The following is a 27,154-nucleotide window of genomic DNA, read 5'->3' as shown; positions in this document are numbered from 1 at the left end:
GCTGCTTCAAGGTGGGTCACTTAATGAGCTTGTTTGGGTCAGCTCGGTGGTCAGTGGTCACTGTGAACCCTTTTGCCTTGCTCGGGTTTCCATTGCTCAAGCCTGTTGCCTAAAAGCAGCCTCTAGCGTTAATGCTTGGGCTACACGCTTACAGCATGGAAGAAACCTGAAGACATTACGCTGAGTGAAATAAGCTATAGAAGGTCAAATACCGAGGTACCCAGAGTAGTCACAGTCATAGAAACAAAGTAGAATGGTGGTGGTTTCCAGGGGTTTGGGGAAATTTCATGGCAACAGTGTTTCAGTCTGGGAAAACGAGAATGTTCTGGGGATAGAAGGTGGTGGTGGCAGCGGAGGCTAAGTGTATTTAATGCCCAGCAACTGTACACTTAAAAAAATGGTTAAAATGGTAAATACTAGGTCATATAAGTTTTATTTAAAAATTTTTAAAAAGTTAATACTTGGGCACAACCTTATTAGAAAGATTAAAAAGCCCTCCACAAATTTCCAAAACACCCCTGAGGGGATGTTACTGGCCAAATTGTGAACAAACGTGCAGTATTGGTTTCAGATCAGGAAACTGATGTCCAAGATCTGAAAATCAGTAAGGGGTAGAGCTCATAATTCAGCTCCAAAGATTTTTTTCCCCCTGCTATGCCTGGACCTTCCAACTCTCAATCACAAAAGTTTTCTCTCTGCTGTGCCGGCATCCTTAATCTAGACCACTCAGGCTTTCCATTTTCTTATCTTATCTGTCCCTCTCTAGCAGTGTGGTCTTTTTCTTCCTGAAACTTTAAAACCACAAAACAGAACTGCACATACATATTTAAAATAATTTCTTAGGAAAGGGTAATAAAGAACAGAAAAGAAAAAGCTGGGGGTAGACAATCTCAGAAATATATGGAAATGACATTAGTGGTAGGAAAACTGATCTAGGCCCAATTCTAACTATTTTTCATCATCATTCAGATAAAAAAAATTTTTTTAACTTGATGTGATACTAGGGAGTTGGTTAGCAATTAGATAATTCTTAGAATTATAGAGAAGACTCATCCCTGTATGCCTTTACAAAGCCAGGAGGAGTGGGACACCTCCCCTTTTCTAAACACACGCAAACATGGAAACCCATGATAGCTCAGAAGAGCTTTCATCACAAACAGGAATCCACGCCTGCAGGGCTGCTGTGGCCGGGGTGTATTTTCAGAGTGCTCTTTGAAGTATTAGTCACGCAGGCGGGTTTTGGACTGGGGCTGAGCCCTCTGCAGCCATGTTACCAGAGGGCAGATGCTCTAACTCCTTCACAGGCAGACACTCTTGCTTTTGTTTTTGTTTTTAACAAGAAGGATGGGCAGAGGCAGAGGGAGAGAATCCCAAGTAGGCTCCACACCTAGAGATCCACAACCCCCGAGATCATGACCTGAACTGAAATCAAGAATCAGGCCTGACCCCCAGACAGACACTGTCTTAATTGTCAGTGCACTGTGTTCATCCAAATTAGCTGGGAACCAAGGGTCTAAGAGAGCACCGAGTCTGTGCCAGGAATGAGACACCAAGAAGGAGACTGTTTTGAATCAAATTTAGGTTTAGGTGGAATTAATAAATGTAAATAAACTCAACAGATTAAATATCTTTCATTGCTCAGGAAGGACTAGCACAGTTTTTGATAATTCGTGAGATATCTGGCATAGAAATTGTCAGGGTCACTAAACTTCAAGTTACTCCCAAACCCTAGCGATTTATTTTCTCTTTGAAGTTGAAGTCCATCTCCTAAAATTCAGGATTATTTGAACTGGCATCAAAATCCAAAACTGGATTTGACTGATCATTCCTTAGAACACTTTGCCAAATCTAGAGCCAATCTAGTGACTGCTATGTCAAGGATGGACTATTTATGTTTTTTGTTTTGCCTTTTTTTTTTTTTTTTAATCTCCGGGAAATTATTGTTTAAAAAAAAAAAAAAAAAAGGCAGGGCACCTGGGTGGCTCAGTGGGTTAAGCCGCTGCCTTCAGCTCAGGTCATGATCTCCGGGTCCTGGGATCCAGTCCCGCCCGCATTGGGCTCTCTGCTTGGCAGGGGGCCTGTTTCCCTTCCTCTCTGCCTGCCTCTCTGCCTACTTGTGATCTCTCTTTTTCAAGTAAATAAATAAAATCTTTAAAAAAAAAAAAAAGGCAAAATAAGTGCTTTAAAGAAATTTTAGAATGAGAAGATGTTTTTAAAATCAGATCAGGGTTTTTTGAGCCATCAGCCATTTTTCTTCCTTCTGAACTCTTCTGTGTCTTGGTTTTTCTTTTGCTCCTTGGTGGCTGTTAAGTAACCGTCATTCAGAAACTCTTCCTCTATTTTCTTAGTCCTGACCTTAACGTATCTTAGCAGCGCCAACTGTGATTACTGACACCACAGAAGCCCATTGTGATGAAATGGAAAGACTGGCTGTTTCAGAAAACCAACGGAGCCCACTCCCTGTGCCTCGGGAAATCCTGTCAGGCCAAAGGTCTGCTCTTGACCTAGTCAGCTGCTGAGGAGGCGGTTGGTACCTGCTCCACAGGTGTGGTGCTGACAGAAACATCTTGTTAGTAAGAGGCACTGGGATGCCTGAAGATGGCAATTCGTAAAAATGTTGGTAGGCAAAGAATTGTATGTTTGTGTGAATCGTACTTCAAGCAGATCTTAGCACTGTTTTATTCTCAAAGCACAGTTGATCAAATTTAACAAGCTAAAACATTGGAGGCTGATCAAGGAATATCTTTTAATAGCCATCAGTTGTATTTCAATATTATTTTGAGATAAAGGGCTTAATTTTGTGTTTCCAAGTCTGTGAGTTTAGTTTTTTTCCACCTTTGATCACCTCAGTGGGCTTGCTGGTGCACAGTCCACATGTAAAAAAAAAAAAAAAAAAAACTTTCTAAGTGAATGCCCTTCTTGTTTTAATTTACTTCCTTTTCTTAGCAGAAACTGAGATAGAGAAAACACAGTTGCTTAAAAAAGACAGAGGAAGAAAAAAACCAGACCAAACCCTATTTCCTATTCAGATTTCTACTCATCTTACTGTGAAGTCAAAGGGTAGTGTAAAGTTTTGATTTGCAACAAATTCTAAGATTATCCATTAACTACTCTAGCAGGCTTTCTGCTCCCTTTCTAATTTTTAAAGGGGCCAGGCTCTTCTCTTTGAGTTTGTCTTTAAAGAAGTATATTTTCAGCAGACCGGTCTCTTAGAGGGATGGAATAGCTTTTCAAATGTTGGATGGAGGTTGCATGCAAGTGACAGGCACCAGGCAGAAGCCGCTCGTCTCTGGGGCGAAGAGAAAGTGGCTAGAAGCGCTTTGAACTCCGAATCCTTGTTGGAAAGTAGGGAGCTGCAAAAATCTTTGTTACAAAACCCCTGAAAATATTGTGCAGCGTTAATGCCGCATTTTTGGCCGTAGCACGTACCATAAGAGAGGCAGGTTTTTTCTAGGGACAGAATGAGTGCCTGTTGTCCAGTTTGCTGTCGTGGACATGAAGAAGAAGGGCAGAAGGTCAGGGAGTCAGAATCCTCCCAGGCAAGGACAGATAAGGCTGCGTTACCAGAATCTGCTTGTCTCTCAAAGGCCACAGTAACTGCAACAACCTCGGGTGACAAATACTGTTGCTTTTTCTGGGGCGAGTTCTGCAGAGGCAGCCGAAGCTCTGGTAGCACCCTCACCAGCCATGCTCTGTTGGGGCGGTTTCTGTCTTGCTTTCCCAGCCTCCTGACATTACTGCCTTTTGGGTTTTTGTTTTTTTTGTTTTTTTTTTTTTTTTAGCACTCTGAACTTGACCCAGCAGCTGTTACCGCACGCCCAGCATCAGAAATAGTCATCTTGAAGCGTCCCCTAGTTCCTCTTCTTTAACTGTTCCCCAAAGATACACAGTCCAACAAAAGTTGTTTGATCATCTTCTTTATGTAATAAGTTACATAATGTTAAATAGAAGACATTAAGCAAAGGTCACCCATCCCCGTAAAAAGTTGGAGACAAGGACAGTTGAAGCTAAAGATCATTATGGCATTGGCCAAGTCACATACTTCCAGAAAACAGCAGTAGGTAATTATCAGACCTTTTTTTTTTTTTTTTTTTTAGATTTTATTTATTTACTTGACAGACAGAGATCATAAGTAGGCAGAGAGAGGAGGAAGCAGGCTCGCCACTGAGCAGAGAGACCAATGCGGGACTCGATCCCAGGACCCTGGGATCCTGACCTGAGTTGAAGGCAGAGGCTTAACCCACTAAGCCACCCAGGTGCCCCTAATTATTAGACCTTTTTGACCAATGAATTCCTTGCTTTGCTGGTATGTACCACCACTGGGTTTCGAGGGTTTCTGCAAATAAGGTGCTGTAGGTTTCCCTCCTATTGGGTATTCTTCTGTTGTGCAGCTATTTGTCAAGGAGACGCTTGAGTTTCTACCGCATTTATCAGCTTTATTGGAGCTGGTTTTATACTATGGCCACTCATTTAGTTTCCTTCATGGTGGACTAAAAACCAGAGGACTCCGCCTGGATTCTTCCTGAAAGAACACTAGGTCTGATGTCTCCCTGTGTCTGGCGCCTTGGCTCCTCCGCAGGGGAGACGTGGAGAGGGGAGAGAAGCCAACCCAGCAAGATGACTTTCTTGGGCTCCTTCCCCAGCCTCTCAAAAGGAATCTGCCTCTGGGCTCCAGTAAGGGAAAAGGGACCTGTCCCTTCAGCTGGCTGGTCAGAAACATGTCATCTGCAGATACAGGTTGAATCACCATTTACTTGAAGTGGGAATGGTTGGGAGGAAAGGAAAAGTGTGAACTGCTTTGTTTTTTTTTTTTTCTTTCTTTCACCCATAGTGTAGAATGAGCAGATATTTAGGGATATGAGTTCTTGGTTACTTCGGGTAACAAAACAGTAAATAGGGTTTCACACAGTCCAAAAATAGCTTTTATGGTTAACAAAAGTTCTTGCTTAAATGATGAAAAATGTTTCAGGAGCAGGGGGCATTCAAAGTGTCAGCGAGGTTTTAGTCATCTGTGAGAGAAGTAAACACATGTTTGGGGGAAGAAATAAAAGACTGACTCCTGCGTGGAAGGCACACACAAGTTCAGATAAAGTCTGCTTGAAACAGCTGCTCTACAGAATGGTGTTCTTCCTTTTGCACTAGTGGCCTCCGTTTTAAACCCTGTAATTAGATTAGGGGTGTGTGGTGGCTCAGTCAGTGGAGTGGTCCTGTTCATGATCTCATGGTCCCGCGATCAAGCCCTGCCTTGGGCTCTGCACTCAGCAGGGAGTCTGCTTGAGTGTGTCTCTCTCTCCCTCTCTTTCTCTCTCTCTAAAATAAATCTTTAAGAAAATGCTCATTTAAAAAAAGTGAGATTTAAGGCACGCCTGGTGGCTCAGTCAGTTGAGTCTCTGACTCTTGATTTGGGCTTAGGTCAAGATCTCAGAATCGTGGGATCAAATTCCATGCTGTGCTCTACATGGAACCTGCTTAGGATTCTCTCTCTCTCTCTCTCGCTCTCTTGCTCTCTACCTCTTCCCCTCGCCTGCTTGCCCCCTCCCTCAACAAAAAAAAAGGTTAAAATAAGTTAGATCAAGTATGGAAACATCTGTCCAATATTTTCATGTTCTTATCCATGTACTCGTTAGTAGACATAGCAATTTTGCCCAGTATTCATGCTTTCTGCTACAGTGCATGCCAGTCTCCAGAGGATGAGACATAGGTAGAAACTCATAAAATAGTCTGCGGCAATCATGGGAGGCCCAGGCTGTAAGGAGAAAACATCAGATCTTCTGGGTACTGGTACCTCACTGAGGAAGGATCTCTCGGACCCAGAGATCCAGCATCCCTAGATTCCGTTCTCCGGGCCCTCAAATTCCCTCACTTACTGACCAGAGAAACTTTTTTAGCTTGCAGATTTTGGCTGCTGGTGGGGAGGAGGTATTAGAAGCTGAAGTACTTGTTTTATTTTAACAGCAACAACAGCAATACATCTCAATGAAATAACACCCCTTATAGTTGAGGAAGTAAGTTTCCACTTAAGCGTAGTTTGAATTTACCAAACTTACCGACTTTCAAAAGGCTCCAAATATTTCACCGTAGTATTTCATATAGGATTATAAAGTAGGACAAGGGGAGAAATAAAGCACTAATAAAAGATGATAGCACTTTGGCAGTCAGGTGTTCTTAGTTTTATCAAAAGAATGGCTAGTGAATTTAGTTTTCTTGAATACTGAAGAATGTCTTTTAAAAAGTTATAATAGATCCTGTGGGTACTTACTGAAGTAGAATAATACATTAAGTTTGGATTCAAATTCCAAAATAAAGCTGGTGAATACACATAATTATATCCCACCTGCCGTAAGTCAGGGTATTTATTTTCTTCAGAATGAGCTGGAATCCATCTTTCCACTTTGTCTAATTTCACTTCATGAGGGGTGATAAGGACCCAGAGAAATAAGCCAGTTAGAGATTACCTTTATCAACAGCTCTCTCCTCTGTGCAGCCACAAGTGGATTTCTTAGATCAGCACCATTCCATAGAAATGCAATGCAAGCTGCGTATGTAATTTATAATTTTCTAGTTTCCAAATCTTAAACAATTATATGAAGGTAGTAACTAATACAGGCAAAATATTTCAGCTTGGAGTCAGTTTTTAAATTATTGAGGTATTTTACGTGCTTTGTTTTCAGTAAGTCTTCCAAATTGGTCGTGTGGTTTTGTACTTACTAGCTCCATTTTCGGGGCTCAGTAGTCCCCACATGGCTAGTAGCTACCAAATCGGGCAGCACAGTGTTAGCGTGCCAGGAGCTGGAGGTGAGGCTGTGGCAGCAAAGCAGGAAGGCTTTCATCTGTCCAACCAGGAGTCGGAGCTTTACCCTGAAGACTGTGGGAGCCAGCAAAGGATCTTAGGCTGAGAAGTATTTTAATTTTGAACTTCATCTGGTGGTCTTAGAGAAGAGACTGCGATTCAGGAGTGGGTCCGCAAGCCAGAAGCATGCTCGAAGGCTGTTGTCTAAGTGAGGAGTGATAGGAACCTAAACTGTGGCACCCCTCTCTCGTGTCCCCTCCTTCTCAGGAGCTTTGTACTATCACTTTACCATTCTTCAATTAAAAACAAACAAACAAACAAAAAGGAACCTAAACTAAAGTGTGTCTGAGAAGGGTAGGAGGTAAAATCATCAGAGTTTAGGGGTGACTCCTGGATCTTAGGGGATGGAGAGGGAGTAATCTAGGATGGTTACTCAGTTTCTCCCTGTGGTTATGGGGACAACAGTAGTAGTGTTGCCAGAAACGGAGGGAGGCCAGGTTGAGAAGGGGAAAGGCGTTCAGAATGGGGCTTGCTGACTTTGTGGTGTCTTTGGAACAGGCAGGTGGATAGGTCTAGTTTGACATATAAGAGTTTACACAAGAGAATATGTAGCTTTAGAAGCTAGAAAGGCTGGGTAGGAACTTTCAGTACTTAAGGTGCCAATGAAAACATTAGGCAGTAACAAGAAGTGGATGTAAGACAGGTGATCAAGGACAGCTTTATAGAAAAGGTGGGGTTTGAGCAGAGTCTTAAAGAATGGGTGGGATTCAGAAAGGCAAAGATGACACAAGAGGTAGCAGAAATATAGAGAGGTAAGAAAAAATATGAGACGCATTTAAGCGACGCTGAATAAACCTATCTGCTGGGCACATGGGTTTCGGGCTAAGATCAAAGCCAGCCTAACAGCCTAATGCAGTTTGCAGACATGTTCTGTTTGGCTTGCATGGGGTTGGAGCTTGCTGGATTCCAAATTTAAGGTAGGTGCCAACATTTCAACAAAAAATTTCTGGCTTTCTTTTAAAATAAAAGGGGGCTGGGAGATAGACTTGGCAACGTGGTGGTCCTGTATAGAAATAATGAACTCCCTCTCTCCGACAAGCGTGTTTTACTCCTTAATGCTACTTGCCCGAGACCTGTCGACATCTGCATTTTCTGCTTTTCAGTAGAGGGTCAGTAGATAATAAGGGCACAAAGATCGACTGCTGAGAGGTTATGAGGGGCCTTTAATCCCGAAGTAAAGAATACAAATGTGGACAGTGGGCAAGTGATGCGTGAGGGATTGATGAGGTGAAAGGGTTGTTCTGGACCAATGTGAAAATGCAGAAGTTGGGGATGGGAGTTGCCCGTTTTGAAAAGGAACAGGCAGATGCACTGGTGTTGGTCTATCCAAGTAGGCATAAAAATACAAAATGGAAGTCTCTTAAGGGGATGGCATTCATTCATCCCTGAAGGCATCTGGGACCACCTGGAAACACTGGGCCGTTGAACTTGCTGGGGTAATTTGCTTTGCAGGCTTCTGGAATTCAGGCCAAAGTTTGGTGTAGGGAACAGTAAGTCTGATTGTTTCAAACAATTGTTTGGATTTGTGAAAACATCTCTGTGGTTTCAGAGAAAGCAGTAGGAGGACAGACATGCTTTTTCTCCTGTGAGCACAGATGCTCATTGAGAGAATGGATGTGCTAAGAGAGGGTGACACTTTGGGGCTGTGGAGCAGAGCTTATGCTGGTGGGTGCTGAGTTGCGTGTTTTGTCACCCAAGATAGCACCTGCCTGGTCACACTGCCTTTTAAAACATTGTCAGGGCATCTGGGTGGCTCGGGCTTCCTCTTCACTCCCTCTGCTTTGCTCTCTCTCTGTCAAACAAATAAATACATCTTAAAAAAAAAAAAAAAAACCAACACATTGTCAGGTGGCCATTTCATAGTCACTGTTCTAGGCACACTGTCAATTAAGGGAAAGGGTCCTTTTTAAAAAAAACCCTAAAATTAATATATTTTTAAAAAGATTTTATTTATTTGAGAGAGAGAGACAGAGACAGGGAGCCCGCTGTGGGGCTCGATCCCAGGACCTTGGGATCATGACTTGAGCCAAAGGCAGACGCTTGACCCACTGAGCCACCCAGGAGCCCCTAAAATTAATATTTTATCATTATTAAATGTGTCAGGCACTATTCTAAGTTCTTTACACAGATACTTTATTTTAATCCTCAAAACCACCCTCCTGAGGTTTGTTGCTATCTCCATATTATAGACAAGGTAATTGAGAATCTGGAGGTTAAAAACTTATTCAGGGTCACTAGGCTGATAAGGCATGGACCCTAGACTTGAACCCAAGCAGTCTTTCTAAGAGGGTTTTCTCCTAACCGCTGTGTTCAACTGCTTCTGTGTCTCTGTCTGTCCTGATGCTACACAGCCGGGCAGATTCATAGCCAGGGACCCTTACACTTTTATCCTGGAAGCTCCAGGACAGCTTATTTCAGGGGTGGCCGTTTAGTTCAGGTTCTCCAAGAAGATGTGAAACTGCCTTAAACTGCCTTTAAGGAGAGCAGATGATGGCGTTCTTAGGTGACCCTGACAGAGCAAGGTTGTCCGACATGTTCAAAGTGCTAACTTGGAAAATGCGTATTGGGGAGCGCCCGGGTGGCTCAGTGGGTTAAGGTCTCTGCCTTCGGCTCAGGTCATCATCCCAGGGTCCTGGGATCCAGCCCCGCATTGGGCTGTCTGCTCGGCAGGGCGCCTGCTTCCTTCTCTCTCTCTCTGCCTGCTCTGCCTACTTGTGATCTCCGTCTGTCAAATAAATAAATAAAATCTTTAAAAAAAAAAAAAGGAATGCATGTTGGAACCCATTTTTGAATGGGTTCTGATGAATGGGTTCTTCATATGTTCTGATGAAAAACTAGCACAGAAGAAATTTTATGAATATTTGGATTTGGAAGGGGGTGAGAGTCTATAACATTGTGGAGACACAAAGGCATTTTGTGTCAAAACTTGCCAATTTTTCCTACCATATTTAGTGTCGCTTTTTTCTCTTTGGCCCACAGATGAAATATGTGAACGAGAGATTTCAAGATGGAAAAAACAAAGAGGTGGTTCTTATGTGCATTGGCATCACTTCAGGAGTTGGACGGCTGCTCTTTGGCCGGATTGCAGATTATGTGCCCGGTGTGAAGAAGGTGTATCTTCAGGTACTTTTTTAAGCTGCTTTGCCCCCGGCAAAATTATCTTTTATCTCTTCATGTCTTGTTATACGTATTTATTTACTTAAATTCTTCTGTAAAAATGACAACTATTTTCTGGAACCTAACTTCCTTTTTTTTTTAAGATTTTATTTATTTATTTGACAGAGATCACAAGTAGGCAAGAGAGGTAGGCAGAGGGGTGGGGGAGGCAGGCTCCCTGCTGAGCAAAGAGCCCGATGTGGGGCTCCATCCCAGGACCCTGAGATCATGACCTGAGGTGAAGTCAGAGGCTTTAACCCACTGAGCCACTGAGGCGCCATCTGGAACCTAACTTCTACCAGCAGTTTTTCAGAGGGCAAAATCGCTAATGAGTTTCGGGTTTTCAACATGGGACACTGAAGATCAAACAACAATCTTATTTGTTTTGTCACGGAACTCTACCAAATCCAAATGGTTTTTGCCCATTACTTTTTCTAAGAAGAATGTTTTATTTTTGGCACTGTTCTCATAGTCATGTGCCTTTTGCAATATCTTGTGAAATTCGGGGGTGTGTGTTTCTTTTGAACTTCTTTATTGCACATTGCCTCCTGGGCGTCGAGGGGTGTGCACGAAACTAATGCTAATTCCAAGACCATACTGACACTCATTTGACAAGTGCTTAAATGACTCCTCCATGCTGGACACTGTGCTAAATGCTGCAGGGGAAGCATGAAACAGGACCTGGGCCCTCAGTTAGTAGCTGATGGTCTCATGGGGAGACAGATAAAACAGTGTTACGGTGCAGTAGAATAATGACTGTTCTAGAAGGTGCCGTAGAAACATGGGCACCAGACATCTGAGTTGCTAGCGAGGGTTCCTGGCTGGTGGGGTGTTCCGACGTGAGTGGCAGTCAGATGGATAAAGCAGAGAAGTGTGTTCCAAGCAGACAAAACCCCGTGGGCAGACAGGTGGAGGTGTGACATGGTCTATTATGTCTGGGAAGCTGAGTGAAAGGGGATAAAGTAGACGGGCTGGAGGGAGACGCAGGAGGCAGGTGCGGAGGAGCATGACCACTGTCCTGACGTCTACCAGGAGCCATGAGAGGGTTTTTTTGTTTTTTTTTGTTTTTTTTAAGATTTTATTTATTTGACAGGCAGAGATCACAAGTATGCAGAGAGAGAGGAGGAAGCAGGCTCCCTGCCGAGCAGAGAGCCCGATGCGGGGCTCTGGGATCATGACCTGAGCCAAAGGCAGAGGCTTTAACCCACTGAGCCACCCTGGTGCCCCCAATGAGAGGGTTTTAACCAAGGAAGCGACATGGCACGAGTCGTATTTTATTAAGCTTAATTCAGCGAAGAGTGGAATTAGTGGAGGCGGGGCAGGGGTTCTGACCGCCCCGGAAGGCTGCGGGTCGTATAGCTGCCTTTCTGTGACGTGGCCCGAATAGGCAGGCCACAGAGACAGAAAGCAGATTCGTGGTTGCTGGGGCAGGAGGAGGAGGCACTGGGGAGTAACTGCTACAGGGTATGGGGACTCTTCCTGGGGTGATAGAAGTACTCTAAAATTAGGCAGTAGTGATGGTGGTACAACTTTGTTAACTAAAACCCACACAGTATTGACTTTAAAGGGGTGAATTTTATGGTATGTGAATTTATTATCTCAATAAGGCTGTTTAAAAAACAGAGGGACTGGCTGGAGACTATTGAAGTCGTCGAGGCAGGAGGAGCCAAGGCAGAAGCATTGCAATGAAGCGGTTTGAAGCCAGGACCCTGGGGGGTGATGGGGCCCCCTCCGCAGGGTGTGAGGTTTGTGGTTCTAGTCACAGACTGGATGCTTGTGCTGCTTCATTAAGGTCAATGATTCAGTAATAGAGTAAGATGCTGAGTTCATTTTTGCCATTTTAAATTTGTGCTGCTGATGGGAAGGTTGGGTTTGGAGCTCCTGAGAGAGTCAAGAGACCTGTGGGACTTCGGCATTCGCGGGCTGTATGCGGGGGTGGAGGTCCCAGTGTGCAGCGGGGAATGAAAGGAGTGGCCAGTGGTGGGAAGGAAGCAGGGCGCAGAGTGTTTTCAGAGGCAGGAGTGCTCGGCAGTGTCAGCAGCTAGTGAGACGGCAAGCACGTCAGAGACTGAAAGGGTTTTGGCACCTGCGTGGCTCACGTGGTTAGGCAACGGCCTTCGGCTCGGGTCATGATCCCAGAGTCCCGGAATCGAGTCCCGCATGGGACTCCCAGCCCCATGGGGAGTCGGCTTCTCCCTCTGACTTCCCCTCTCTCATGCTCTCTCAAATAAATAAATAAAATTTAAAAAAAAAAAGACTAAAAGGTTTTCATTGGATTTAGCAACAGAGTTTCAGCCTAGTGGCAGGTGCTAACGAATGATCATAGTCACTGAATGAATGGCCACATAGACTACTGTGCTCAGAAGCTTGGCTGTGAAGGGAAGGTGAAGGGGAGTCTGGGGTGGGGGCGGTTTGGGAGTAGGGAACCCAGCGTGTCTCCTCACCGTATAGATGGGCGGCAGTATTTGAACCGGGCCTTAAGTAGGATTTGGATGCAGGAAAATGATTGGAGAAAGCATTTATTACAGATAAAATAACTTTCATTAAGTGATTTGAAATAACAGCAGCTGCCATTTATTATTTCCATGTGGCAGACATGAGCTCAGGGCCCCACGTGCAGTCTCTGGTACTCCTAACCCCAGCCCTTTGAGGACGGTATTGGAGGTGTGAACCCTGAGGAGCAGGGAGGCGGCCTCGCTGTGGGTGGCTGTGTGTGGATCCCCTCTGCTGTCTGCAGAAAGGAGTCTGGTCATGTGGTGGAAGGAAGCGTCCATAGCTGGTAGAGTGCTCCTTTTGAAAGCGTTTACTGTGTTATGATCAGTCTACTTTCATTAGGACCTTTTCTGCGGACCTGCTTGTAGAACAGTTGGTCTTGTTCTCAATGGTTAAGGGAACCCTCTAATGGACACTTGCTGCATTACGGACTCTCCGCTTCTTTCATTCTTTCCAACGATTGTGTCTACTGTGCTCCATCCAGCCTAGACCCGGGCAGGCTAATACACACAAGACACGCATGGCCCCTGAGTTCCTCGAGCAATACTGGGGGCAGGAAAAAGGAAGAGCTCAAGAAGATAGGGAGTGACATGGCAAGAGTTTGGGAAACTAGGAAGGGCCACATTGTATAGGACCTTAAAAGCCAAATGAAGAGATTTTACTTTAAGTGTAGTGAGTCTTTACTGGAGAATGACGTGGTTTGATTTCACATTTTTTAAAAAGATGTATTTATTTGAGTGAGGGAGAAGGAGAGGGGAAGAATCTCAAGCAGACACCCCACTGAGCATGGAGCCCGACACAGGGCTCGATTTCACGACCCTGAGATCATGACCTGAGCTGAAATCAAGAGTCAGGTGCCCCTGATTTCACACTTTATTTTTTATTTTTTAAGGATTTTCTTTTTGTATTTGAGAGAGAGAGAGCATGAGCCAGGAGAGGGACAGAGGGAGAAGCAGGCTCCCGGCTAAGCAGGGAGCCCGACATAGGACTCGATCCCAGGACCCTGGGATCATGATCTGAGGGGAAGGCAGACGCTCAACTGACTGAGCCACCCAGGCACCCCCTGATTTTACATTTTAAAGTCACTGCGGTTGTATGTGGAGGAGAGATTCCTGAGATGGAAGCAGTAATCCATTCTCCACAGTAGTGTCTGCTGAGTCACAGGTGAGCGGACTGCATTTCCGAGAGGCCTGTGAAGGAGAAGGAGGGCCTTCAGTGTGTGCTGTGGCTCCTGGCCTCGCTCCTTTACATCACTCCCCTCCTCTGTCTCTCCTTTTCCTCCGCTTCCCTGCCCAACTCCCAACCATTCAGTTTGGTTTTTGATTCTTGGCTGTTCTTTGCCGCAACCGACTCCAGCTCTGCCTGTTTGCTTTTCGCCCTTTCTTTCCCTCGCTGGCTGGCGGCCTCTTGGCCTGGCCCGTGAGATCTGGAAGGCTCCCACTGCTCACCTTCCTTACCTTCTCGTCATGGGTGGGGCAGACATACCCGCTCCCGGCTTCTGTCCGTTACGGCCCAGCCGCACCAGCTGTGACACTTCTCTCCCCTCCCCGTCTCCTAGCAGCTGGGCACGGAACACACTTCACAACCTCCCACGTGGTCGGATTTCTGGTCACAATCATCTTGGGTCTGGGAGGCTGCAGAGCAGAAAAGCACAGACTCTGGAGTGAGACATGAGTTTACCCCAGTTCTTGTCACCAGCTGTCTCCAGAAGCGGCCGAGGGCTGCGGTAAGGAGTCACGGTGACAACCATGTAAAGTATCTCCCCAGAGCGGGTGATTAATAAACCCTTCCTTTGATTACGTTTTAATATTCTATCAAATACTGAAGCAGATCCTGATTTGGAACAGGTCTCAAGAAAGGAGACCTTGGTTATCCTGAACTAGAGATCTTTGCTTATAATTTTTTTAAAGTTATCTGTACATCCAACGTGGGGCTCGAACTCACAACCCTGGGTCGCACGCACCACCAAGTGAGCCAGGCGCCCCGGTGACCTCTGCTTATAGACAGACTCCTCACCTCCTGGTTCGGCAGTCTCACACCTCCGCTTCAGAGTTCTGAATGTAAACTCCGTCAGGGTCCTGGTTTCGTGTTTTCAGCTTAACCACTTTAAATGCCGAGCAAAGAGATGACTGAATTGCATCATATGGAATATTAACGGTTAAAGGCTTTCTGCTCAGGGCTCCTAGCTGGAAACGTCTGGAAACTTTATATTGAATAAATTCGTAGGAGCAACACTTGACTCTAACTGGGGCCAGTTGTGTGTGTCTGCCTCTGAAAATGCCTCCTGCTTATTCAGGTGCAGCTCATTTTTCTTCTGGAACTATACTTAGATTCCTGAGCAAAACTTAAAACTGACATTTCTCCAAGAATGTTCTTTTAGTGATAGAAATAGGGAAAGATAATAGGAAAAAAAAAAAAGGGAAAGAAAGACCCACCCCAATTTTTTTATTAAGTATGTAAACAAACTCAAGCAAGGTGTTCTGTAATAGAACCTATAATACTGTGACAGAAGATATTTCCTTGGGTGATTTTAAGAAAACAAAAGCAAGAAAGACATCTCAACCGTCAATGCCTTATTAAATGTCAGTGCCAGAGGCTAGCAGAGAATTAGGGGCCTCTGAATACTTCATTTAGGGGCGCTTGAGAGACTCCATTAAGCCATCTGCCTTCGGCTCAGGTCATCATCATACCAGGAGTCCTGGGATTAAGCCCCGCACCTGGCTCCCTGCTCCTCGGAAAGCCTGCTTCTCCCTCCCACTCCTCCTGCTTGTGTTCCCTCTCTCTCTGTGTCTCTCTGTCAAATAAATGAAATCTTTAAAAAAAAAAAAACTCATTTAAATCTAACCAGAGCTGCTGTGCTGGAGGAGGGGAAAGAAGTTTGTAGTAATACTAAATCTATTTATCTTTCAAACTGGAGCCCAGTATTTACAAATCAATATTTGATGTATGGATCAGTATTTATTTGGGGAAATGATAAAATACAGAAACTCCCCTTTGAACAGTTCACGAGCTATTTTCTGAGAGATGGTAAAGGATAAATGTGTAAATGCCAATGAACTCAATTCTTAACAAAAAACCAAGAAACTTTACTTTTAAATAACAATTTCTATTTATTAAAACTTAACAATTTTGAGTAACAATAGTTATTGTCAAGTAATTGAAAAAGGGAGAATAATATAGTTAATATAGTTTGAACTGAGAACTCATAGTCGGGTAAAGGATTAAGAAATTGTTAAGTTCAAATATATAGTAATATATACATAAATTTGAAACTTTTTTTTTTTTTTTAAGAGGTGGGGAGGGGCAGAGGGAGAAGGAAAAAGAGAACCTTAAGCAGACTTCAAGCCCAGTGCAGAGCCCAACACAGGGCTGGATCTCATGACCCTGAGATCATAACTTGAGCCAAAATCAAGAGTCAGATGCTTAACTGACTGAGCCGCCTAGAGACTCCTACTAAATTTGAAACTTTTTTTTTTTTTTAGTTTTATTTATTTATTTATTTGACAGAAAGATCACAAGTAGGCAGAGAGGCAGGCAGAGAGAGAGAGAGAGAAACAGGCTTCCCGCTGAGCAAAGAGCCCAATATGGGGCTTGATCCCTGGATCCTGAGATCATGACCTGAGCCGAAGGTCAGTGGCTTTAACCACTGAGCCACCCAGGCACCCCTAAACTTGAAACTCTTAAGTGAATTATTTTTTACAAAACCAACCAAAGAACAAAAATTAGAAGGGTCCAAAAATGTATAGAAAAATCAGGATAACCACCAGAAGTAAAGGGTCTTAAATTTGGGAAAAACATTCATATATTGAGCACAATTGATTTGGTGTGCTTAGACTTTCAGTAGTTCACTCTGGCTCTCTTACCTTGGGAGAGATTTTTACTGAACAAAATAGTAAAAGAACAGGAAGTATATTCAAAGAAAAAAATATTCTTGAAAGCAAACCTAGGGATGCCTGGGTGGCTCAATTGATTAAGTGCCTGCTTTTGGCTCCGGTTGTGGTCCCAGGGTCCTGGGATCCAGTCCCACATCGGGCTTATCGGGGAGTCTGCTTCTCTCTCTGCCTGCTCTGCTTGCTGCTCCCTCTGCTTGTGTTCTTTCTCTGACAAATGAATAAATAAAATCTTTATTAAAAAAAAAAAGAAGAAGAAAGCAAACCTCGTATAGTTACAGTGGCATGGTTGGGAATGTTTAGTTGGTGGCTTGACCAATTAAATTCATTGAATGCGGCCCCATAGTGTCCAGAAATTTTATTCTAGATTCTCTGGAGTTTGTGATAATGGATAAGTCATGACTTTCCATGTTTATCTCCTTTTATGTTTGTAGGCAGAATTAAAAAATAAATATATATAATTAAGACTATTAAAGTATGGTTAGGTTATCAATGATAATACTCCTGAAATCTTTATGTACATGTGAATTTCAAACTGAAAGGTCCCCCAATAATGAGTCTGTGATTAAAGGAGAGAGACTGATACAAAGTGAAGGTCAAGCAAAGCTTTATTTCATACCAAGTATCAAGAATCAAACTGAACATTCGGGGCCACGCCTCTTACAGAGAGGGCAACCTCCCCCGGCCACCCCGCCTTACCGACTAACTTTTTTAAAGGGCAAGGGCCATGTTGTTGGGCCTGGCCACACACAGGTGGCCAATGAGATTGTAACACAAAGAGAAAGCTGCACAGTCATGCTAGGTCACACACGGGTGGCCAATTGAATTACAATTCACCCTAGTAGATATTTGAACTAGCCTACCACCTTGGTCAGAATTGGTGCCCAAAAGGCGGGGCCCACACTCCTTGGTAGCTAAGGAGACAGGATGTGCCCCGACTCATTGGATGTCTCCACCTGGCCTGACCCACCCTTTTATTTGGGCTTTGTTACCTGGGACTGGTTCCCTGGGCTTGCTTTTAAGTAAGTTCCGGGGTAGGGGGGCAGGGCCAGTTTAAGTTTTACTGAATAAACAACAAAATCACTGTTTAACCCAAGATGGAATCCCTCTGGCTAAATAGGCCCCTTACAAAACTTTCTACATTTTATTTTTAGATCTTTTACTGTAGATGGGAAATATTGGGAGGCCTTTTTTTTTTTTTTACTTGTTCAGGGTCACAGAGAGCTGGAACCAGGTCTTGTTCCTCTGAACCTTAGTTCTTTCCAACCTACCAGGCTGCAAGCCCACTAATTACCCATGCAAAGAAATTATGCATGTGTTTTCATTGAATTGGGTTGGAGGAAGTGTTCAAGTAGAAAATAAAAAGGAACACCTGGGTGGCTCCTCCAGTTAAGTTTCTGCTTTCCGCTCCTGTCCTGAGCACCCGCCGGGCTCCCTGCTCAGTGAGGAGCCTGCTTCTCCCTTTTCTTCTCCTTCTGCCCCTCCCACACCCTTGCTTCCTCTCTCTCACAAATGAGTAAATAAAATCTTTTTTTTTTTTTTTTAAGATTTTATTTATTTAGTTGACAAACAGAGATCACAAGTAGGCAGAGAGGCAGGCAGAAAGAGAGGAGGAAGCAGACTCCCTGCTGAGCAGAGAGCCCGATGTGGGACTCGATTCCAGGTTATGTGGGATCATAACCTGAGCCGAAGGCAGAGGCTTTAACCCACTGAGCCACCCAGGTGCCTGAGTAAATAAAATCTTTAACAAAGAAAGAAGGGGGGGAAATACCCAGGAGAATGGGAGATGGTGTTCTTTGGAAAAAGTGAAGTGCCAGACTTAATTTTCAAATAACTAACTCAGAGTCTTAAACTATTATACCATAAAGTCCTGTTTTAATAGTGAAGAATAAAAATACACTGAGCTGTATGGTATGATGGTACCAAAAAGAGACCTAACCTGGAGTCTGCCACTTGCTTCAAGAGCATGTTTCTTACCGTGGGGTCCGCGGACCACTTGCATGAGGATCCGCTGGAGAACTCGGTACAACTGCCGCGCCTCCTCCCGCGTCCGCCGCCTCCTGCGTCCGTCCACTCGCTGGGCCCCGCAGGCAATCAGGCCGTGGAGGAGCTTGTGCGCGGCTGCCCTGAGCTGAGTGACCGAGCTTGGTGGGCCGGAGGTGGGAAAAGCAGAATAGAAGATGGTGACCCAGATGGCTGCTTTATATGGTCTCTCCCTTCCTCCCAGCCCCCTGGTCGTGGAGGTACCCCCAGGAAGAGTTCCGCCTGCTCGCTGCTCCCGCCTGCGCAGACCAGGGGTTCCCGGGTGGGCATATGTAGACACGTTACTAAAAGTCTCCCAGCATCACTCTGCATGTAAAATGGGCATCACCTTAGTACCCACTTCATGAAGTTGTTAGGAGATCACTAGCTAACATGTTTGGAACAATGCCTGACTTTTTTTTTTAGATTTTATTTATTTATTTGACAGAGGCAGGCAGAGAGAGAGGAGGAAGTAGGCTCCCCACTGAGCAGGAAGCCTGATTTGGGGCTCAGTCCCAGGACCCTGAGATTATGTCCTGATTCAAAGGCAGAGGCTTTAACCCACTGAGCCACCCAGGCACAGTGCCTGGCATTTAATAAACACTAAGTAAATGATCTCGCTATCCTATGCATATTTCTAAAAAGGCTGATGCTTTTTGAAACATTTCTTCTGCTGACTGGTGAACTGTCTAGTTTCATTTAGTTCTTTGCTTAAAAAAGTTACTGAATTGCCTGCTCCCTTTTGTGTACCCATCATACTTGGAATATGCAACTGTGGAATATCTAGAACACTCGATGTGCAGTCGTTTTCCATGTTCATCCCCCCACAACCCAAGGGTAAGGAACCAGGGTTTATTCACATGGCACCGTATACAGCACAGAGCACAGAAGTTACCCAATGGCAGGCAAAATCAAGTGTTTGGTTCTGTTAACTCCTCTACCATTAAATGAAAGTGTTCCATGGCTCAGAATATTTCTCAGCCTTAAGTCTGTGCTTAAATAGGGTATATCTGTGCTGTATCACCAGAAGACAGTGTTTGAAAATATCATTAAATAATCACATTGAGTTACATTATCAAATAAAATTGGATTACATAATTTAGCTCTTAGGATGTTCTAGTAGAATATGTTTATATTTTCATTTGCATATTATACATATTTCCTATGATAGTCAAAACTTAATGGAATTTGAATAATTGAAATTCAGTACATATTTATGTAATATATAACAAATCATAGATACTTATTTTAATCTCACTTGATCTGAATATTTGGAATATGTCTGGAATATTGGCAGGCAATGTATTCTAAATTATTCTAAATTATTTAAATATCTAAACCTTACATCATTCTAGTCCCCAAGCTAGAAGCTGTGTGATGTGAAGTACTAAAGCTTGCTGGCATATTTTCCTTTTGTAGAGGACTAATGCTAATAGGGTATATACAACTTCAAAATCAGATGTTTGATGAATGAATTTGAGCTGATTCTTAAAGAAAAGTATTTATTGAGTATCAACCAGGTATAAGATTTTTTTTTTTTAAGATTTATTTATTTATTTATTTGACAGACAGAGACCACAAGTAGGCAGAGAGGTAGGCAGAGAGGGAGGGGGAAGCAGGCTCCCTGCTGAGCAGAGGTTCCCCCCCCCCCCCCCATGCAGGGCTCGATCCCAGGACCACTGGGATCATGACTTGAGATGAAAGCAGAGACTTTAACCCACTGAGTCACCCAGGTGCCCCATCAACCAGGTGTAAGATTCTTAAACCTTAGATTATCTACTCCAAATATGACTTTTGTACAGATTCTGACTTCAAAGAACTTACAGGCTGGAGGGGAACGTAAGTAATAAAAATACTTATTTTACTCTTGTTCCTTTATGGACATTTTGAGAAAGTGCTAGGGGAACTTAGGGGAGATTATTATGGGAGTTGATTATATATATATAAGATCAAGATGAATTGAGCCAGGGAGACAACTAACCAATAGTTGGGCAAAAGTCCTAAGCATGTTGGTTGGTGATTGTAACATTCATTTTTCCTGAGAGCGGAGTTGACGTTGTGCTGTCTTGTCCTAGGTAATCTCCTTTCTCTTCATTGGTCTGATGTCCATGATGATTCCCCTATGTAGGGTCTTTGGGGCCCTCATTGCTGTCTGTCTCATCTTGGGTCTCTTCGATGGATGCTTCATTTCCATTATGGCCCCCATTGCCTTTGAGTTAGTTGGTGCCCAGGACGTTTCTCAAGCAATTGGATTTCTACTTGGATTCATGTCTCTACCCATGACTGTGGGCCCACCTATTGCAGGTAAATATGATGATTCTTCAGTAATTTACTATATGGAAAATACGATTTTTTGTCTGCCGGTCTTTTGCTTTTGTGTGTGCCTTACTGATAACATTTTTAATAAGACCAGCCTTGGATGACGTGTTGAAAAAGTTTGCTGAGGAGTCCCTCTTATCCTTATTGATATATAACACACTCTATAAAATGTTCAATTGTAAGCTTCTGGGCTTTAAGCTTGCACAATGCCTATATTTCATTTATATATGTTTTGGGGAAATGGAAACACAGTTGCTTTTAAAAAAGAGATGAAGAAAAAAAAAAAAGATGAAGATTCTAAAAGATTGCTAAATATGTATGCTTTGTGTAAGAGATCATATCCCCCCCAGAAATAATTAATGGAAAATAGCATTTAGTGGAAACGACTGAAGTGTCCATCAATAGATGGATAAACAGAATGTGTGCGGCTATATAATGGGATAGCATTCAGCCATAAAAAGGAAGTATTGTACCAATCAGTACATGCCACCAGGGGTCGAACCTTGTGACCATTATGTGAAGTGAAAGAAGCCAAATACAAAAGGTCACACACTGTCAGATTTTATTTACATGAAATATGCAGAAGAGGTAACTCCATAGAGGCAGAGAGCAAATTGGTGGTTTCCAGGGGCGGGAAGGAAGGGGAATTAGGGACTAACTAACTGCTTAATGGGTATGGCATTTCCTTCTGGTGTGATCAAGATATTTTGGGACTAGATAGAGATGGTGGTTTTACAACATTGTGAATGTGGTAAATGCCACAGAAATGGTTAATTTTATGTTCTATGAATTTTACCTTTAGAAATCTTCTGAATAGTATAAAGGTGCCTTGTGTTCAATATCACTTGGGTGCCCCTGTGAATTATTAGGTTAGGAATTGATAAAACTAGGATAAAGTTGAATTGTATGTATTGTAATCTGTGTCTGGCCTGTGAGGGGCTCCGCGAAAGCTCACTCTCCGATCCAGAACCACTCATATCTAGCAACTTTGCCAACTGGGAACGTAGTCATGAGTAAGCAAACAGTCACTAAAGGTCTCAGTTTCCCTGCAGGAGGACCCCTCCAGCCCTTCCCCTGTCCCCCAGGTAATACATGACTTCCACTATTTTTACACCTCACAAGCTTGGATTTTTAGGATTTCCAAGTCTACAGCAGATTATAAGCAGCACTTTGGTAGGAATGCTGTTTGCAACTAGAAATAACTGAGAACAGACCAATAACGGGAGATAACCAGAAACTTCCAAAGTAGGCCGATTAGGCGGCTGCTGGCCGCTGAAAGCTCTTGGCTCACCAGGAGGTTCTGAGGGGTCACAGTATTATAGTCAGACATGATAATTAGTGCTCAGGAGGAGGAAAGGTATAGTTATATACAGAATATTCTGATTCAGAAAATAGGAAAATTGTATCTGCATATTGTAACTGTTGTATCTGTATATTATTGTACAATAACATTTCTAATTTCTAATACAATATCTAAAGTTGTATCTGTATATTTTAGGTTTCTGTCTAGAATAAATGTACACTTTTTTAATGTGTCAGTACTTAACTGGACAAATTCTCGGCAGTTTATTTCAAAAAGTCAGATACTCAATTCATTGTGTTCCCTGGACATTTTGGAAAACTGATATTTTATTTTAAAAGCGACAAAAGTTTGGGGCGCCTGGGTGGCTCAGTGGGTTGAGCCTCTGCCTTCGGCTCGGGTCATGATCTCAGGGTCCTGGGATTGAGCCCCGCATCGGGCTCTCTGCTCAGTGGGGAGCCTGCTTCCCTTCCTCTCTCTCTGCCTGCCTCTCTGCCTACTTGTGATCTCTCTCTGTCAAATAAATAAATAGAAATCTTTAAAAAAAAAAAAGGCGACAAAAGTTTAAAAACACTAAGATAACGTTTAAAATCTGGGTTTTGTGGGGCACATGGCTGGCTCAGTTGGTAGAGCCTGTGAGTCTTGATCTCAGGGTTGGGAGTTTGAGCCCCATTTTGGGTGTAGAGATTACTTAAGAAATAAAATATTTTTTTAAAAATCTGGATTTTGTTAGAGAAATTAGAAATAAGGAGTATTCTATTGAGAGTTTTCAGAAGCAGGGCCCAAGGATCTATCAGACTGCCAAACATTTTACTTCCACGTGCTGAAATGTATTTAACAATTTAACTTTTTCATCTTAACTCTCAGATCTATAATTTTTCATGATTTTGAATTCTAATTTTATTTATCTTTTTAAAGATTTTATTTATTTATTTGAGGGAGGGAAAGAGAGAGAGAGAGAGAGAGAGCATAAGCAGGGGAGCGGGGAGGAGCAGAGGCTGAGGGAGAAGGAGATTCCTCGCTGAGCCAGGATCCCGACGTGGGGCTTGATCTTGGGACCATAGGATCATGACCTGAGCCAAAGGCAGATGCTTAACTGACAGAGCCACTGAGGCGCCCCTTGAATTTTTTTTTTTTAAGATTTTATTTATTTATTTGACAGACAGTGATCACAAGTAGGCAGAGAAGCAGGCAGAGAGAGAGGAGGTAGCAGGCTCCTCGCTGAGCAGAGAGCCTGATGTGGGGCTTGATCCCAGGACCCTGAGACCATGACCTGAGCCAAAGGCAGAGGCTTAACCCACTGAGCCACCCAGGCGCCCCACACCCCTTGGATCTTAATTTTAAATAGCTTTATGTTATTTCATAAGCAAGTAGGCCCAAGAAAGTTTGCAATACAGACATTGTGGGATATGTGTGTATGAGAGAAGTTTCAGGCTGGTGGTTTACCCACCTTCCCCTGAAATAAGGACCGTTATACCCTGGGCCACAGTACCCCAAAGGCCTCGGAACAGTTTTGAAAAAGCCAAAGCTTGGTTACAAATATTTTTTTCCATGTAATATCTTGGTACACAAACCCAAAGACCTGTAGTCTGTGGCAAGATTAAAGATCTAAGATCTTTTCCTTTCTCGTATCAGAAAAGGTTTATACTTCAGACCCATTTCCCAAGAAATGTATGACTGATCTGAGACTCCTAGGAGCCACCCTTGTTCTCTCTCAGTGACAGTTTTTTCCCTTCCCAGGGTTACTTCGTGACAAGCTGGGCTCCTATGATGTGGCATTCTACCTCTCTGGAATCCCTCCCCTTATTGGAGGTGCTGTCCTTTGTTTTATCCCCTGGATCCATAGTAAGAAGCAAAGAGAGATTGATAAAACCACTGGAGGAGAAAAGATGGAGAAAATGTTGGAGAATCAGAACTCTCTGCTGTCAAGCTCATCTGGAATCTTTAAGAAAGAATCTGACTCTGTTATTTAATGTCTTACATACCTCCACCAGACTGAACTTGCTTTCAGAAGTTTAAGCAAGTTTTCCTTTTATATAAATTGCAAATTTCTTATTTTTTTAATTACATACTAGGAATAGCACAATAATGAGGAGCTAGAACCCTTATTACTACAAGAACCATTTTCTGCCACTGAATAGCTAGCTGTCTGGTATTTCCATGAGTGTGGGGGCAGAGACTCTGGTATATGAAAACTTACTTCGGAAAGTCAAATATTGTGAGCATTGATGCTATCTCAGTAAAAAGCAACTCTGGAAACTGTGAATGCTAATAAGCTTGTACAAATACTTAAAAATACCTCAAGCTATAGTGAAAGGGTTGCAATTTGGTTAGGACTGGAAATATTGTCAATTGTCTCACGTGATGTTTTTAATTCCGGTATCTCTGTTTTAATTTCTTCTGCTACTGGGAAACTTTTTACAAGATTGAAGCCTGGATTCTAGGTAATGTCAGATTTCCCTAAACCTCAAGTCTGTGTTAAAGCTGCTTGCCTGCTGTTAAATAAGATCTGAAATTAAGTTATTCCGCCTTTTCCGGTGTCCAGGGAGCTTCCAGGAGCAGACGGTAGCACCGTGTTCAGATTCGTGCACGACACAGAAGGGATCCTGTTCATAAGGGCAGAGCAATTCGGGAGGCAGGCATTTCTTCCTCCTCCATTTGTTCCCTTTCGGTTTGCAGTGTGTTTTACTCAAGTAGCCAGAAACCCCCAAATTTCTGAACTTGTTTCAAGTGTAACAATAAAGTGAAATAGAATGAATGAAAGAGATTCTGACCATTTCACATAGAATTTTTCTGACTTCGGGATTTCTTAGCACTAGGATGTGACATTTCCACAGAGTCTTACTGAGCATGTTATCAAGTTGGCAGTTTCAGGTACAAATGGGGGAAAAAATATTTGTATTCATGCAGAAAATATTTCTGATAGAAATAGTTGCTCAAATTCATTTATAAAATTAATAGGTCTTGAAAGATTAAAAGCACTTAGAGAATTTCTGTATTTCCAAAACTTTCTGGCAAAATTTGCACTCGTTGGTATTTATCCCAGCACACTCCCCATTAACATTCCCAGATTTTTACTATTTATGCAAAGACACTTGCATAAATGTATTATTTTTAATATTTAATTTTAATTTTAAAGGTTTTTTAAAATTTTAAATTATTTAAATTTAATTTTTAATTTTAATATTTAAAAGTATTAATGTTTTAAAGACCTAAAATTAAAACCAAAGTCATGCCATGACCTATACTCATCTACAAAAATAAAACTCATTTACAAAAAATAGGAATACTTTCCTCATCCTCAGTGTTTCTTATTTATGTCTTTGAAAGTTAATATGCAAAGTATATTTAAGTCCTAAGTATAAATGTGTATTAGAGCTTCCTCAAATGTAGCTTGTTAACTTGGGAAGAATGCTGTCTTTTCTAAAGCACCTCCAGGATCCATCTGTTTTGAACTTCTCTGTAAGGACAGTAACTTAATCTCTTCTCTCTCTACTTTTTCTTCTAGCATCTAATCTTTCTTTGTCTTTAGCTGTAACCTGAAGAACATATGGATTTGTAGTTGTGGATGGGGGTGGGGGGGCAGGCCACATAAGGGGCTAGAGGGAAGTGAGGTGGTTAATAAAACAGCTAGAAAACCCAGAAGTTCAAAGTAGGAATGCTAAATGTGCAATTTATTTTTAATAGGATTTTAAATGATTGTTGATTTTTTCATATTAGGAAACTTGGTAATTTGTCTTTTGGAAGGTTATGTCGCTTAAAAAACAACTATATTTTGACCGTTCTGCCCTTTCATATTCTTATTTTAAGTTTTTAGAAAATGTCTTAGGGGGCATCTGGGTGGCTCAGTTAGTTAAGTAACAAATCTTGATTTCATCTCAGGGTCATGAATTCAAGCCCCGCATCAGGCTCCGTGCTGGGTGTGGAGTCTGCTTGAGATTTTCTCTCTCCCTCTGCCCCTTGTCACCCAAGCACCCATGCTCTTTAAAAAAAAAAAAGAAAAGAAAAGAAAAAGAAAAAAAGGCTTAGAAATGACAATATATTATTGGGTTCTTTATTTATTCATGCCTAGTTATATAAAAATGTGCTTCCTCATTATTATCAGTGCTTTTGAGATCAGAAAAACCTACGACTAAGACCAATCATCAGACCTGCCATTATAAAAAAATTTTTTTAATAGTTTTAGCATAGACTCCTAAGACTTATCCCTATCCCTGCCAATTTTACAGAAAGAATTCTAAAAGAGAAAATTAATTCGGTAGAGACCTCCAAAATTTTTCCCTTTCAAAATTTGACTGATTTTAGAAAGGAAAAAAAAAGTAATAATCTAAAACTCAAAGGTTAGGGTCCATAACAAAAGAGCAAAGTGGGGCGCCTGGATGGCTCGGTTGGTTAAGCCTCGGACTCTTGATCTCAGCTCAGGTAGTGATCTCTCAGGGTTGTGAGTAGTAATGTGGAACCTACTTTAAAAAAAAGCGAAGTAGCTCAAGTATTTATAGTAAAACTTAGATTTCAGAATATTGTGTTCATGTATAAAATTACACATATGCAGTTTTCAGTCAGATGGAATGAATTAAACAGTCCTATGACACTGAAAAATCTCTCCTATAATAGACTGTTATGGAGAGTTCTTTGCTATAATAACATAAAGTTAAGTATAAAAGATGCTAAATCCTATAAAATTATATTTCATAACATGTTTGGTACAAAAAGCTCTAGAAGTCTGAAGTTCTGGAAGTTCTGCAAACTTAGAAATGAAAAACACTAATATTCATAAGGATTTGTGTTTTAGAACAAGAAACGTTACCCTAATCTTTTCCAAGTAAATTTCTGAACAGTGTTACCTTTATTGCAATAGAGTGACCTGGTGGGCCTAAATGTTTTTGTTCAATCCATGCAATTGAGAGGAAAACAGTAGAGTCAGAACTCTGCTTTCTATCTCATCATCCTAATTCTCAGAGAGCATCAACAAATGCTCACATTCAGAAGGTTCTAGCATTTGAGGCCAACGATATAAGGGGAGCAATTATTCCTCCTTATAGAGACTCTGAATCAGATACTATTGTAACAGACAACCATGGATCTCCCAGAAACATTTCAGTTAAAGCAGTAGATATCTTGGTA

At 42.5% G+C, this 27,154-nt stretch overlaps 1 protein-coding gene and 1 long non-coding RNA gene across 2 annotated transcripts in view; one reads left to right on the top strand and one right to left on the bottom strand.

The window, feature by feature from the left end:
- The window catches only part of SLC16A10 (solute carrier family 16 member 10), a 122,012-nt gene extending 97,219 nt beyond the window's left edge, over positions 1 to 24,793 (top strand). The window contains exons 4-6 of the mRNA XM_059176842.1: positions 9,830 to 9,973; positions 20,487 to 20,715; positions 23,771 to 24,793. Of these exons, the coding sequence (XP_059032825.1) occupies positions 9,830 to 9,973; positions 20,487 to 20,715; positions 23,771 to 24,003 (606 nt within the window). The 3' untranslated portion in view covers positions 24,004 to 24,793. The remainder of the gene's footprint in view (positions 1 to 9,829; positions 9,974 to 20,486; positions 20,716 to 23,770) is intronic.
- Positions 11,577 to 27,154, bottom strand: part of LOC131833504 (uncharacterized) — a 35,153-nt gene continuing 19,575 nt past the window's right edge. The window contains exons 2-4 of the long non-coding RNA XR_009354497.1: positions 18,367 to 18,533; positions 13,957 to 14,133; positions 11,577 to 13,689 (exon numbers count right to left, since the gene is read on the bottom strand). This is a non-coding gene — a long non-coding RNA (uncharacterized LOC131833504). The remainder of the gene's footprint in view (positions 13,690 to 13,956; positions 14,134 to 18,366; positions 18,534 to 27,154) is intronic.

This window comes from Mustela lutreola, chromosome 6 (assembly GCF_030435805.1).
Source record: "Mustela lutreola isolate mMusLut2 chromosome 6, mMusLut2.pri, whole genome shotgun sequence".
NCBI classification, from domain to species: domain Eukaryota; kingdom Metazoa; phylum Chordata; class Mammalia; order Carnivora; family Mustelidae; genus Mustela; species Mustela lutreola.
This window is presented reverse-complemented; position numbering and strand designations above follow the sequence as displayed.